Source organism: Gopherus flavomarginatus, chromosome 4 (assembly GCF_025201925.1).
Source record: "Gopherus flavomarginatus isolate rGopFla2 chromosome 4, rGopFla2.mat.asm, whole genome shotgun sequence".
Taxonomy (NCBI): domain Eukaryota; kingdom Metazoa; phylum Chordata; order Testudines; family Testudinidae; genus Gopherus; species Gopherus flavomarginatus.
Window position 1 is genome coordinate 65,302,097 of NC_066620.1, and position 13,476 is coordinate 65,315,572.

The window sequence follows — 13,476 nt, forward strand, 5'->3', positions numbered from 1 at the left end:
TGTTTGAACCCAGACTATTCAATCTGATGTGCTGACTCAGTCCTGGGGATTTCTCAGAGTGGTTTTCCTGGTCTACCAACCAGCAGGGGACATACGCAGTGGATTGAAACCAGCCTGTCTGTGCAATGGCAGAGAGCCTAATACTAAAATAATACATTTTTTTTAAACTAAGAACCATGAATAGACTCAAAGTGTGCTAACTAAAATAGTGAACAAACATGACCATGAACTGAAAAGGACATAGGAGAACAAAGTTTCCAGATCTCCTGTTCATAGTGCTCTAAAAGGGCAGTGTACATCTGAAGCTTTGTCTGACCTTTCACTGCTGGAAGGGAGCTAGCATCCCAGAAAGTTCCTATTTAGATGCTGAAAGCATGTACACTCCCTGGAGGGGATATCTAGCAACCTAAGGAGAGATGGATTTCTTGGGATATTAGTATCGTAAATAGGGATTTTGTGAAGCTTCAGGAAATATATTGAGGGTATTGCATTACTGGGAAGACCAGTGCTTTGGAAACTTGCTAAAACCATGAATCTAGTTGTGCATTTCCTTAATCAGTAGTGACTTACCTAATTTATCTGTCTAATCAAGTTTGAAAAGAATCATTGATTCGTGGCACAAATACATAAAGATATAAACTAGAGGGAATCTAAATTTGTTCAAGTTTAGTCTGCAGAGATTGAATGTTTTCCTGGAGAAAGACAGTGCTGAGTTGTAAGAACAGCATGTGTGCTGCCGAATGAGTAAGCTGCACAGTAATTTTGAGTATGTCTACACTGCCGCTAGGAGCGAGCCTCTTGGGCAGATACACGTTGCAATTCAAGCTGCAGCTTGGGCTCTCAAGCCCACCCGAACAGCCTGAGTCACAACATCCACACAGCTATTTTTAGTGCACTGCTCAAGCCCTCCTAGCACAAGTTTGTCTGCCCAAGCTGAGAGACATGCTCCCATCTGCAGTGAAGACGTATCTTTAGGTTACACTCCCATTAAGCATAGATAAAAGGGTTAGACATGAATATTTTAGCAGAGTTTAATGAGTTAGCCCTAATTCACCTCAGTGGATTTTTATTTATATGAAAGTCTTCAAAGAGAAAGTCTTTCCTGCTGCTGCTGCTGTGCGGTAGGCATATTTAGAGCTTATAGCAAGGTATTCTGCAGGGCCAGCCTTAGGGAAAATGGCATCTTGGGCAAACTTATATTTTGGTGTCCCTGGCCCCTGTTGCCTACCCAGCACGTCTACTTTCCTATGAAGAAGTTGTGAACTAGGTAACGAACTTACACTGGCCAAGCTTCTGACCAGTGCAAGATGGTCTTGCACCCCAGAACTGTACCAGGGAGCTGCGGGAATTGGCTGGAGCTTTTCTACCATTGGTTCAGGAGTGGCTAGGAAACCATTCATGTAGCACAGTTGGGTGTGTCCCTGCCTATGGATGCCTGTGTAAGTGCAGTGCCTGTCAGAGGCTTGTAGCTTGAAATTAGCATCACAGTTGATACTCTAAGCTAATGGGTTTTGGAGGGCTCAGCAGTCCCACAGTCCAGGGTGAATGAGGACACAGACTATATTGCCAAATCTGCACTGTAAGATTTGCATAAATTGGAGGAAACACTGGTAGCATTTTGCTGGTTTTAATTACGCTTACAAATTAACGTCACTGACATAAGGAGCTCATTTCACAGTCCTATATGCCATCTCCTCAGCCTGTCTACATACTTAAGGCATAAAGCAACAGTGCATATAATATGTTGAGAAGACAGACCTATGAACTCTTTAAATGAAACTTGGATTCTAGGGATAAAAGTAGAACCCATGGAAGATCCTACCACCATAATTGGCACAAGGCAGGTTTGGACTGCCCATAGACAGACCAGAGGCAAGGCCTGATGTGTACTTTACACTCGCTTCAAATGTCTAGTTCTGTTTGTTCTGCTTGGAGTCCCAAAACCAGGAGCCTGCAACTCAAATCTCACTTTTCTAAAAAAGTTTTTTTAACCTACTCTCCCATAATTCCATCAGTTTTCAATTTTGAGAGTATATGGGTTATTTTCCAGGCAGATGCTATTTATTCTCAAATTAAGAGGGAAAAAATTGATTGTGCTAGAATTAGAAGAAAGTTTCCTACCATCTAGAGATGAAAGACTGAACGATGTTTAACTTTTATATTTTAAAGATGTGCTAGACCAGGGGTCGGCAACCTATGGCACACGTGCCAAAGACGGCACGTGAGCCGATTTTTAATGGCACGCTGCTGCCTGCTGGAGTCCCAGCAGGCAGCAGCGTGCCATTAAAAATCCTGCCCTGCCAAGCCCGGCCTGCTCTTCTCCACCCTCCATTCCGCCCCCTGCCCTGTGGGTGCAGGGGGCAAGAAGCAGAAGCTCGGTCCTGCCGGCTCCCCTGCCTCTTCCCATAGTGTGCTGGGTTCCTGCCCCTTCTCTGCCTCTCCATCCTCCCTCCCTGCCAGCTGATGGCCCTTGCGAGAGAGGGGGTCGGGAAGGAGCAGTCAGCATGCTCGCTACTCCCAGCAGAGGCAGAGAAGAAGCGAAGGCAGGGCCTTGGGGAAGGGGTGTGTGGAATAGGGGCACATTCCCTCCAGTCCCCTCCCCTGCCCTGACACAACCCCCCCCCACACACACTCATCCTTCTGCCTTGACCCCCCCCATACACACCCAGGCCCGTGCCCTGAGCCCTGTACCCCCCTCATACACAGCCAGCCTTCTGCTTGACTCCTTCAGCCCCCCACCACGACTCCAGCCCTGACTCTGGCACCCCCACACATACCCAGCCTCCCCCTGTCCTGACACCTGCAACCCCTCACATGCCCCCAACCCTCTGCTCTGACTCTTGTATCCCCCCACATCCCCAGCACCAAACGGGAGCTCCTGTACACCCCACACACACACACATTCCCACCTGCATCCCTCGCACCAAATGGGAACTGCCCAGGTAAGTGCCCCACACCCAAACCTCCTGCCCCAACCCTGAGCCCCCTCCCTCATTCTAGCTCCTGGCCAGACCCTTCACCCCAAGCCCTGTGCTCAGTGCACTCCCACCCTCAGCTCAGTGTAGAGAGAGAAAGAGAATGGGCCAGAACCAGGGAGAAGGTAGGTACCCCACTGTATGTGGGCAGGGCCGGGACCCCAGACCGGCAGCAGGCTAAGCGGGTCCAGCAGCTGGGATCCCAACTGGCAGGAGCCAGTGGATGGAACCCCTGAGCGGCAGTGGGCTGAGCGGCCCACTGCCAGTCTGGGCTCCCGGCCACCGGCCCTGCACAGCCTGCTGCCGGACTGGGGTTCTGGCTGCCGGACCCTTGCCAGCCAGGGTCCCGGCCCCAGGCCCCGCTCAGCCTGCTGCGGGCCTAGGTGAACAGAACCCCAGACCAACAGCAGGCTGAGCGGGCAAGCAGCGTAAGATCAATATTTTAACTTAATTTTAAATGAAGCTTCTTAAACATTTTGAAAACCTTGTTTATTTTACATACAATAGTTTAGTTATACAATATATAGACTTATAGAGAGACCTTCTAAAAAACATTAAAATGTATTACCGGCATGCGAAACCTTAAATTAGAGTGAATAAATGAAGACTTGGCACACCACTTCTGAAAGGCTGCCGACCCCTGTGCTAGACACTGAGCATGTGTGCATCCATTTTAAAACACACACTAAAGCATCATCCCCTAACGAAACTGTTCCACCTCTCTCACAATCATTTAGTTCAGTCAAAAAGCCTGAGAACAATTGGGCCTTACAATGTGCCCTAAAAGTCAGCAGACTACAGCACTGACCAACATTAACCAGAGAAGTATATTCTACAGTCAAGGGCTCTCTGATGAGAAGTCTTAGGCCAAGGATTCTCAAACTTCATCGTACCGCAACCCCGTTCTGACGACAAAAATTACTACATGACCCCGGAGGAGAGACCAAAGTCTGAGCCTGCCTGAGCTCCATGACCCAGGCCCCACCGCCCTGTGCAGGGGGTGGGGGCGGGGGCTGGGGGGGGGGGGAAGAGAGAGAGAGAGACTAAAGCCCTAAGGCTTCAGCCCCAGGTGGTGGGACTCTGACTTCAGCAAGTCTAAGCCAGCCCTGGTGACCCCACTAAAACAAGGTCATGGCCCACTTTGGGGTCCCAACCCACAGTGTGAGAACTGCTGCTGTCTTAGGCCAATTCCCAGATGTATAAACTTAGGTATCAGCATGTGGGCTGATGTCAGTTGATCTTGTGCGTTCACAGGAAAAACTTCATATACTGTTTCTTATGGCCACTGTTTATTTGTACTTTTTGTCAATTATGAGTGGGCATGCAATTAATTACAGTAATAACCATGTTGTCATAACAGGCCATTGTTGCATCCAGCACAATTTTAATAGTTGCTGCATTCCTTTTAGAGAAAAGGCTAGAAATTTGCTTTGGGAGACGTCAGATTTGTGGATTTGCAATTTTATACTACAAAGTAGGGCAAAATTCTTTCCCACAATCACCATTTAGAAATCAAACAGTTCTTGATTGCTTGGCTGAGAAGTAGCGGGAGATGGAGGGGTCTGTATTTGTTTACACAGTTAACACATTACAGAAGTATATACAAATTAACATATTTGTCTCTCCCTACTCTTCGTATATTGCTCACAATATTTGACTGCAAATTCTTCAGGGCAAGGACCATAAACAAGATTAGCAATACTGACTAGTGTTCGTGTGCGCCCATTTGGAGACACTTCAAAGGCCTCCAATTTTAGGGAAGTGATGAGCATCTGGCTCTCTCGAAATCTAGCCCCTTTTGAGTGTCTTGAATTTGGCATCCAGAAATGGAAGCACCCAAAAAAATCTCTGGCCACTTTTGAAATTCGTGGCCAATGTTTACCTGCGTGTATAGACCAAGTAGCATAACAGTAATATAAATAATTTTTAACAGTATACAGTGGAAAGCTGTCATGTCTGACTCAGTTTATCAATTTTGCCTTACTCAAGCAAAAGGCAAAAACCTGAAGCAATTACAAATTTTTGGGAACCTTGGTTTTGTCTGGTGCTGTCAGAGAGAAGATGCTCAGAAGAGGATGTGTGTATCTGTGTGCATTCGTCATACAGAAATCCTGAAAGACCAGGAATGACTGGGATGCGATTCTCATTGGGAGCATGGAAATAATGAAAATAGTCATTGTTTTTCAAGCACAGTAGGTATGCATGGCATTTTATAAAGCAGTGGTTAGGAAAGTCCCCACACTAAGAAGCTCAATCTAAAACATCCAACAGTTGCATTGGGAGAACAGGCAAAAACAATATACCTCACTCTTCTGATAAAGCTCTTGGATAGAGAACCTTGGGCTTCAGCCACAGTACATAAAACCCAAGTACATTTAAACTCCCTGGAATACTTTCACACTTACAAAGGCTGCTTCACTACTTCTAGCACAGTAAAAAATGTTTCGTCTAAGAGTAACATCACTAGCATGAGTACTACACAGAAAACTTATTTTGAGTCATGCAATCAAATACTCAAAAGTGGCCATTGACTTTGTGTGTACAGCTTGACACACCTAGGGCCAGATTTTTGATGTGCTGAGGAACCACTAAGAACTGCGAACACTTAGCACCTCTGAAAATCAGACCAAAGCATCTAAAGTTGGGCACATAAAAATTGAAGCACAGTCAGTTGCCATCACTGAAACTTCTGGCCTAAACCTTTAACAATTGTTCTGCATCTACACTATCACATCAGAGGTATATATATCTTGCAGAAAGTCTATTTGCATATCTTAATTAAAAACCATCTTACGCATTGGAATCTAGAGCATTTAATTGTTCTAGAAACAAAAATAATTCCTCTCTTCCCTCTCTGATTACGGTATTTGCAAATTCAAACAAGGCCAGGAGGAAGTTAAGCACTTAATTAAAATAAAACCATGTCATTTGAAACTAAGAACTACTGAAATATCAAACCTGATCCAGCTGTCAAAGTCAGAGTTTTTCACACTGACATTTTTCCTGTCTTATTACAAGTTAGAGTTAGCTTTAAGCCTGCATAGTGTCAGCTTTAGCTCCACGTGTATAGAAAAAGGAAAACAATATGACAGCCCCAAAGGAGGAGATGAAGGGCTGAAATTAAGTTAAATTGTTCCGTATCTAGTGTGACCTTTTCTTTACCAAAATACAGAGAACCTTACCTTAATAAGCAGATTTTTAGATTGTGTTTAGGAGAAAAAAGCCTCTTTCAGTGCTCCTCACTCTGCCGCCTCCCCACCCCCAAGATTAACTTCAGATAAACAAGCGCTAAGAAGCCCAGCTAGATATCTCCAGAGCAACAGACAAATCCTATGATAGTGCTGACCAAGTAATGTTAGGACAGCCTAAAGAAAGGGTGGAAATGGGGATAAAACAGGAGTATCCAGATCTAGAAGAACTAATCTACACAATTTTTTACAGATTTAACTATATCTGTTTAGAAACAGATATAGTTAAATCTGTGCAATCCCAATGCAGGCAGAAACAAGGAATCCGATGGCACCTTAAAGACTAACCGATTTATTTGGGCATAAGCTTTTGTAGGTGAAGAAGTGAGATTTTTTACCCACAAAAGCTTATGCCCAAATAAACCTGTTAGTCTTTAAGGTGCCACCGGACTCCTTGTTTTTGTGGATACAGACTAACATGGCTAAACCCGGATACTTGACATAATGCAGGCAGATTTATACTGTTATCAAAGTGCTTATATCTGTATGGCCTATTTCAGTAAATTGACTACGTTTCTGACCAATATAGGTAAATCGATATAAAGACTGTGTAGAAAACCCTGAAGATGCCAGAGAGAAAAATGCAGTAACAACTGAAAAAGATCTTAAAACTGTTTTTCCCCCAAAGTTGTAACTGCATCTCATAAAGTAAATGTAGTGCTTCATGTACTTGAAATATAAGTGATTAAATAAGTCACAAAACCTTTGCTCTGAGTGTACTACTGTATGCAGTCTGTAACCCTCAAAGAGGTACCTTTATTCTGCAAGCGAATTATTAATTAGCAGACTGCTTGAATCCAAAACAAACAGCACCTCCTTCCAGTGGTCAGGTGACTGTTCCAACCTTGATGTGGTAGGAGATAGAAACCTGCAGTAATCTGGCTCTGTATACAAGATGCTAGCAATAAAATGTGGTTCTCACAGGAAAAGTAATCCGAGTTACAAAAAGAAAAAAAGGGGGCAAGAGATCATATTTAAATATTTCACAAACTGAACTCCTGCAAAATCTAACCCTAAGAACTTCCTTCCTAGACCAATCACTGAATATTTAGAGGATAAAAGACTCCCTTAAAGATACAAGAAAAAAAAACAACAAAAAAAACCCCCACCTCTCTCTTCAGAGAAAATATGAATCTTATCATAGAAGATTTGTATGGTTCTCTTTACTTGTTATAACATGATGAACAAAGTTTGTTAACTACCCAAATGACTTGCAGTTTTGTTTAATCTGTTTATCCTGCAGACTCAACAACCATGGAAAATGCCTCCATATGGGACTGATTTAGAAGACATGAAAAGGGAGGAGGGGACAGAGAGACTGCAGCCTGAGCAGTTCCAGTAAGAGAACACTTCTGAGCACTCCAATCTTTTCACACTTTGATGGGGATTAACTTAATGATCCCATATACTGATTCCTGGTGAATTACTGCAATTCTATTCAGTGCAGCATGCAGCTGTACATCATCACACTGTACTGCAAAATATCAATCTTCTAAGAACACTGCTGTAATGAGAGAGGTGTATGCTTTATAGAACTAGCTACGAAATAAGTAATGCACAGAAAAAGCCACCTTTAAATTAAAATAAAATAAGACATTTAAAAAGTTGGGTATTCTTCATTATGGGAAAGAACCTTCCACTTTGAGACCATTATCCACCAGAAAAGCTCCATCTGTTGTATAATTATCTCTGATAAATGACACTAGTCTGAGCTTCATTAGAGAGGTGAGGTGGGGGGAATAGAGCTAGCTGGAACTGTAAATAAATCTCACCACTGTTTTGCACTTAAACTAAAGCCATCCCAGCAGGAAGGTGTAAAGAATTTTTTTTATAGGTAATATTTTCAAGTGCTCTACTGACCGTGCTGCCTAATATCAGTCACCTTGGAGCATCCATTGATGAGTGTGTAGCAATTAGGGATGGAAAACATTTTATTTCTTTAATTCTCCCTTCCCCGCACCCACACACATTCCTTGTTATCCAACTCAAGTCTCAATGAAAACATCTTCATAAAACCTGGCCCAGCAGCATGGAAGAAGTGCCCTGTATCACCAAATGGTAGAGTGAGCAGGGGATTGAAGGCCCCAGACCTGTGAAGGCCCAATGTGTTGTTGAATTCTCTAGGAAAGGTGTTGTAAGAACTGCTTTTATAGCACCCCACAGGATTTTCCGTGGAGAAGCGCTGGATGGAGGGAAGTGATGGGATGGTGGCCGCCAGCAACTGTGTGTGTGAAGGAAAGACAACAATAGTCACATTGCAAATTAACTCTTATTACAGCAACTGATATCAGAGTGCCTTGGAGTTTAATTAATAGGACATGCCCATTACTGCCTGCCATAGTACTGACAGGGTACCCAAATATTGTATTCATAGCATAGTACAATCTAATTTTAATTCAAATGTATGTTACAGTTAGTACAAAAACTGTCACAATCTCATATTGTATGCAGTAGTGTTGTACTCGTGTTGGTCCCAAGATATTAGAGAGCCAAGGTGAGTGAGGTAATATATTTTACTGGACCAATCCATACGGATACATATGGCCTTGTTCAAACCACTCAAACTAACAAAACTGAAACCAACAAATGCAATGTATCAAAGCTCCTTCAACCCTGGCACTTTGAGGCAACTACTATAAATAAGAACTCAAAGTGTTTAAGAACGCTGGCATCTCCAGAATCTTTCCTACTAAAAAAGATGTGGATATAAATATGTTCTCCTTGAAATGTGCATGTGTATTTGCCATTCATTAGCTATCAGGGTATTAAGAGCAAGAGACAGTCTTTCCATAGCCCACCTTTCAGAAAAGAAAGACTTTAGTCTGAAGAAAATGAAACTATGAATCACACATTATTTACTAGTGTAACGTATTGTAACATTTTTAACTCAATATGCTACAAACAGCATTAACTCATATAGAAATTTAGAATAAATTTTCCTGAAAGAAGGCAGACATTAGCCCAGAGTTTTATCATGCCAAGTCTGAACACTTTACCTCTGCCTTTAGATAGGATTCTAGCCTGTAAGAATTCTATAAACAGACAGACTCGCAAACAGGGAGACGGGGTCAAAGATCATCCCACAGTCAGTTCTGTGAGAGATTTACCACCAGTCTAACAAACCCTATGTTACAGTCAATACTGCATATAGCCATTTAAAAAAGGTTTTAAAATAATGATATATGGACCAAATTGATAAGATTCTGGTTTCTATGCCACCACATACAATAGTTTACCTGTAGTATTGTAGGGACAGAATTTCATAAAATAGGTAAAATTGTCTTAGAGTCAAATCCAGATCAGATGACTAAAGCTCAAATAGCTGTACATCAGTATAAAAACTGTTTCTAAAGTCACAGTGGCCCCTTTTTTTTGTTTGTTCATTTTTGATTAAACTCAACTGTTTGAGTTTCACGATTATTTTCTAACTCCTTCCTCCCCAAAAGAGAGGTCATCTCTTTCTAGTAAGAGACAGTGACAAATGGCACTGAGAAAAGGTTTCCTCTGTTTTCCCCTCCTCAAGGTTCATGCACTTACATTCCTCTTTACTCAGCGAAGTTACATTCAGTTCTGTCGAAAGTTGCTGGCTGGAGTTAACAGTCTGCGTAGTTAGCGAGGTATTGCTGTTGTCACTGTTTGTTTCTCCAGAGAACAAATCTGATTGGCTGTTGCTTGTGCTGGGAGTGGAGTCATCATCTGGCTGCTTCTTTTGGAAATCTATCAAAAACAAGGTTGAGAAAGTGGAATGAGGTCTGAAGGCTACTCACTTCATTTTATGCTTGAAGCAGCAGAATTGAAAGGAAAAAAATGAAAACAGTCCAAAATGCAATGAGTACACGGTCTGGGTTAACATCACTCCAACTCATTCCATGCATATGCTGTAGAATAAAATGCTGAAGTAGCCTTAAGATTTTTGATTTATTCCAGATTTGAAACTTCACTTTAGAATTTCCTTGTTATTGACAAGTACTGACAGAATGCTTAGCACTACACAAAGATGACAACAGTCCTTGTTTCAAGGATCTTGGTCTAACAGAGCATCCAAAGTTTACTTGTGTGTTCGACAGTCTAAACTCTTAACATACGTGCTGTTGTATAAACAGTTAAAACAAAGTGTGGAGAAAGTATGCATCTGATGACGCAATACCTGGAAGAGACTCCCTAAGAATATTTACACTACGGTTTTGTGAAAAATGTTTCCCATTGTGACCTGTAAAGTTCCACTAAGGTAGCAATGATGGGAGTGCTAGAGTAGACAGGGCTTCTGAATGTCCTTCAGCATTGTAAGCACAGTATGGTCTAACCTTGTTCTGAGCAGACCTACATAAACATGAGTAAAATGCCTGTGATGGATGCCTGGCACTTTGTCTACACTAGTGCTCCCCGTCATTGTTCCCGCTAATGGAGCTGAACTGGTAGCAGCAACTGTGGGAAATTTTAGAGACCGTAAACTAGCGTAAAGCCTGTCTGATGGAAATAGGCGTTGCCTTATATTACTTTTTCTGAACATTTTATCTAGCCCACTATTTAAATACCTCTCCTGATGGTGTCTAGGGCTACATCTACATTGCAGCAGGGTGTGGATGACAGGCGTGTGACTTGCAGACCACACCCAAGTGTTGCGCTTTAACTGCCCTGTATGGACATGCTGGCAAGCATGAAAAGTTTGTGTTAGCATAGCCCTGTTTGAAAGATGACTGTGTTAATGTCAACTGGATACCTTTTAGTTTGTGTCAGCAGCATCCTTAGAGGGCAGCTAAAGAGCAACACTTTGGTGTGCTCTGCAGTTCACATCCTCATAGTCCTTAATGTGACACGGTGCACAAAAGCCCTAAGCCATCTCTTTGGATGACCGCTTCAGTACCTAGACACAACTTAAGTGAGGGATTTAACACTTAAACCTACAATTTTCCTATTACACTGCTGCTGTTTCTAATATTTCAAATGATGAGTAATCCTCCATCCTCTACACTACTACTTCTCAAACCGCAGCAGACAATCATCATAATCATCCCACTTTATCTGCTTTTTGCCAAGCTATATTCAGTTAAGTTCCCTTCAAACAAGAGAAAACTCCTTATATACTCCATTTATACTGGAGAAAACTCAAAGATATAAAGTAAAAATATAAATGTTTTCCTCCAACTTTGCTATTTAGCAAATATGACAAAAGAAAAGACAAAATTGTGAGTATAGAAATGCTCCCTCCCACTCCATCCTCACCCTCTACCAGAGACTGCAGTGAAGTCATAATGCTTCATATTTCAACTGTAGCAACAGAATACATCATCCCCAGATCATGACTTCATTATGGGATCCAGCAGATGACCTCAGTGAACAAAGAAGTATCCTAAAAAATTGTGAAGAAAAGTTTAGAAAAGTACGGCAATGCAAACTGTTTGCAGGTAAACTTTCACCCTTCCCACATCAAGTAAAAATCTCAGCTTTATTTTCTCCACAGACATATTTTGTAATTCTTTTATTTTTCCTCACCTTTCCATATCTTTTCTCTAACATACCGTGCTTATGGTACCTAGATTGTAAGCAATTTAGGACAGGTACTATGTCTTTATACTTCTATAAAGAACCAAGCATACTGCTGATGCTATACAAGTAAATAAATATGGAAACATTAGCATTAACATTCAGCTTTGGAGGACAGGGTCAAAATTCAAAATGATCTTGACAAGTTGGAGGAATGGTCTGAGGTAAACAGGATGAAGTTCAATAAAGATAAATGCAAAGTGCTCCACTTAGGAAGGAACAATCAGTTTCACACATACAGAATGGGAAGAGACTGTATAGGAAGGAGTATGGCAGAAAGAGATCTAGGGGTCATAGTGGACCACAAGCTTAATATGAGTCAACAGTGTGATACTGTTGCAAAAAAAGCAAACATGATTCTGGGATGCATTAACAGGTGTGTTGTAAACAAGACATGAGAAGTCATTCTTCCGCTTTACTCTGCGCTGGTTAGGCCTCAACTGGAGTATTGTGTCCAGTTCTGGGCACCGCATTTCAAGAAAGATGTGGAGAAATTGGAGAGGGTCCAGAGAAGAGCAACAAGAATGATTAAAGGTCTTGAGAACATAACCTATGAAGGAAGGCTGAAGGAATTGGGTTTGTTTAGTTTGGAAAAGAGAAGACTGAGAGGGGACATGATAGCAGTTTTCAGGTATCTAAAAGGGTGTCATCAGGAGGAGGGAGAAAACTTGTTCACCTTAGCCTCCAATGATAGAAAAAGAAACAATGGGCTTAAACTGCAGCAAGGGAGATTTAGGTTGGACATTAGGAAAAAGTTCCTAACTGTCAGGGTAGTTAAACACTGGAATAGATTGCCTAGGGAAGTTGTGGAATCTCCATCTCTGGAGATATTTAAGAGTAGGTTAGATAAATATCTATCAGGGATGGTCTAGACAGTATTTGGTCCTGCCATGAGGGCAGGGGACTGGACTCGATGACCTCTCGAGGTCCCTTCCAGTCCTAGAGTCTATGAGCTATACAGGACAATCATCTTATTCCCTCGGCCTCTCAGTCCTTAACCTTTTCCTCCATGTCTCAGACTTGGCTCATTCACCCAGTTGTACTCCATCTGTAGATAAAAAGCAATCAAACAGCCATGGATTCCTATGGAGACGGGGTTCTCATCTTTAAAAAGATGAGAACTGGGGAAACCACAGGTCCTTGCAAGCAACATTCCAGATCTAGCCAAGCAGCTGGGCCACTCATATCAAGGCAGATCATTGCTTGTGGAGACCTGTAGCCTCTATGGGCTGCTGCATATCTATATGAAAGATGAGAGTTTGCAATCTCTTCCATTTCATCATAATTTGCTAATACTTGAAACAAATTGCACGGGACAATTCTCCAAATAAAATGGGGTCTGGGGTCTGCTGCAAGGTAATGTTTGCATTTTGATTAATTTCAGGTTGTTTTGCTTTTGGAAAGGTGCCAAGAAAAAGCAGAGAACAAATTAAAATGCAAAGAAAGCATATAAAACCCTCCAACTCTCCCCAGATGGTTCTGCTTATCTGAAAAGTCGCAGCAGTTCTCAAACTGTGGGTTGTGATCCATTTTGGGGTCCCAACCCAATTTTAATGGGGTCACCAGAGCTGGAGCTAGATTTGCTGGGGCCCTGGGCTGAAGCTGAAGCCCGAGGGCTTCAGCCCTAGATGGCGGGGCTCAGCGTACAGGCCCCCTGCCCAGGGCTGAAGCCCTTGGGCTTTGGACCCCCTACCTGGGGTAGCAGGGCT

The 13,476-nt window shown here is 42.5% G+C and overlaps 1 protein-coding gene across 1 annotated transcript in view; it reads right to left on the minus strand.

The window, feature by feature from the left end:
- The window catches only part of ZFAND3 (zinc finger AN1-type containing 3), a 266,127-nt gene that overhangs the window by 66,883 nt on the left and 185,768 nt on the right, over window positions 1-13,476 (minus strand). Inside the window, exon 4 of the mRNA XM_050948639.1 lies at window positions 9,761-9,940. Within this exon, the coding sequence (XP_050804596.1) occupies window positions 9,761-9,940 (180 nt within the window). The remainder of the gene's footprint in view (window positions 1-9,760; window positions 9,941-13,476) is intronic.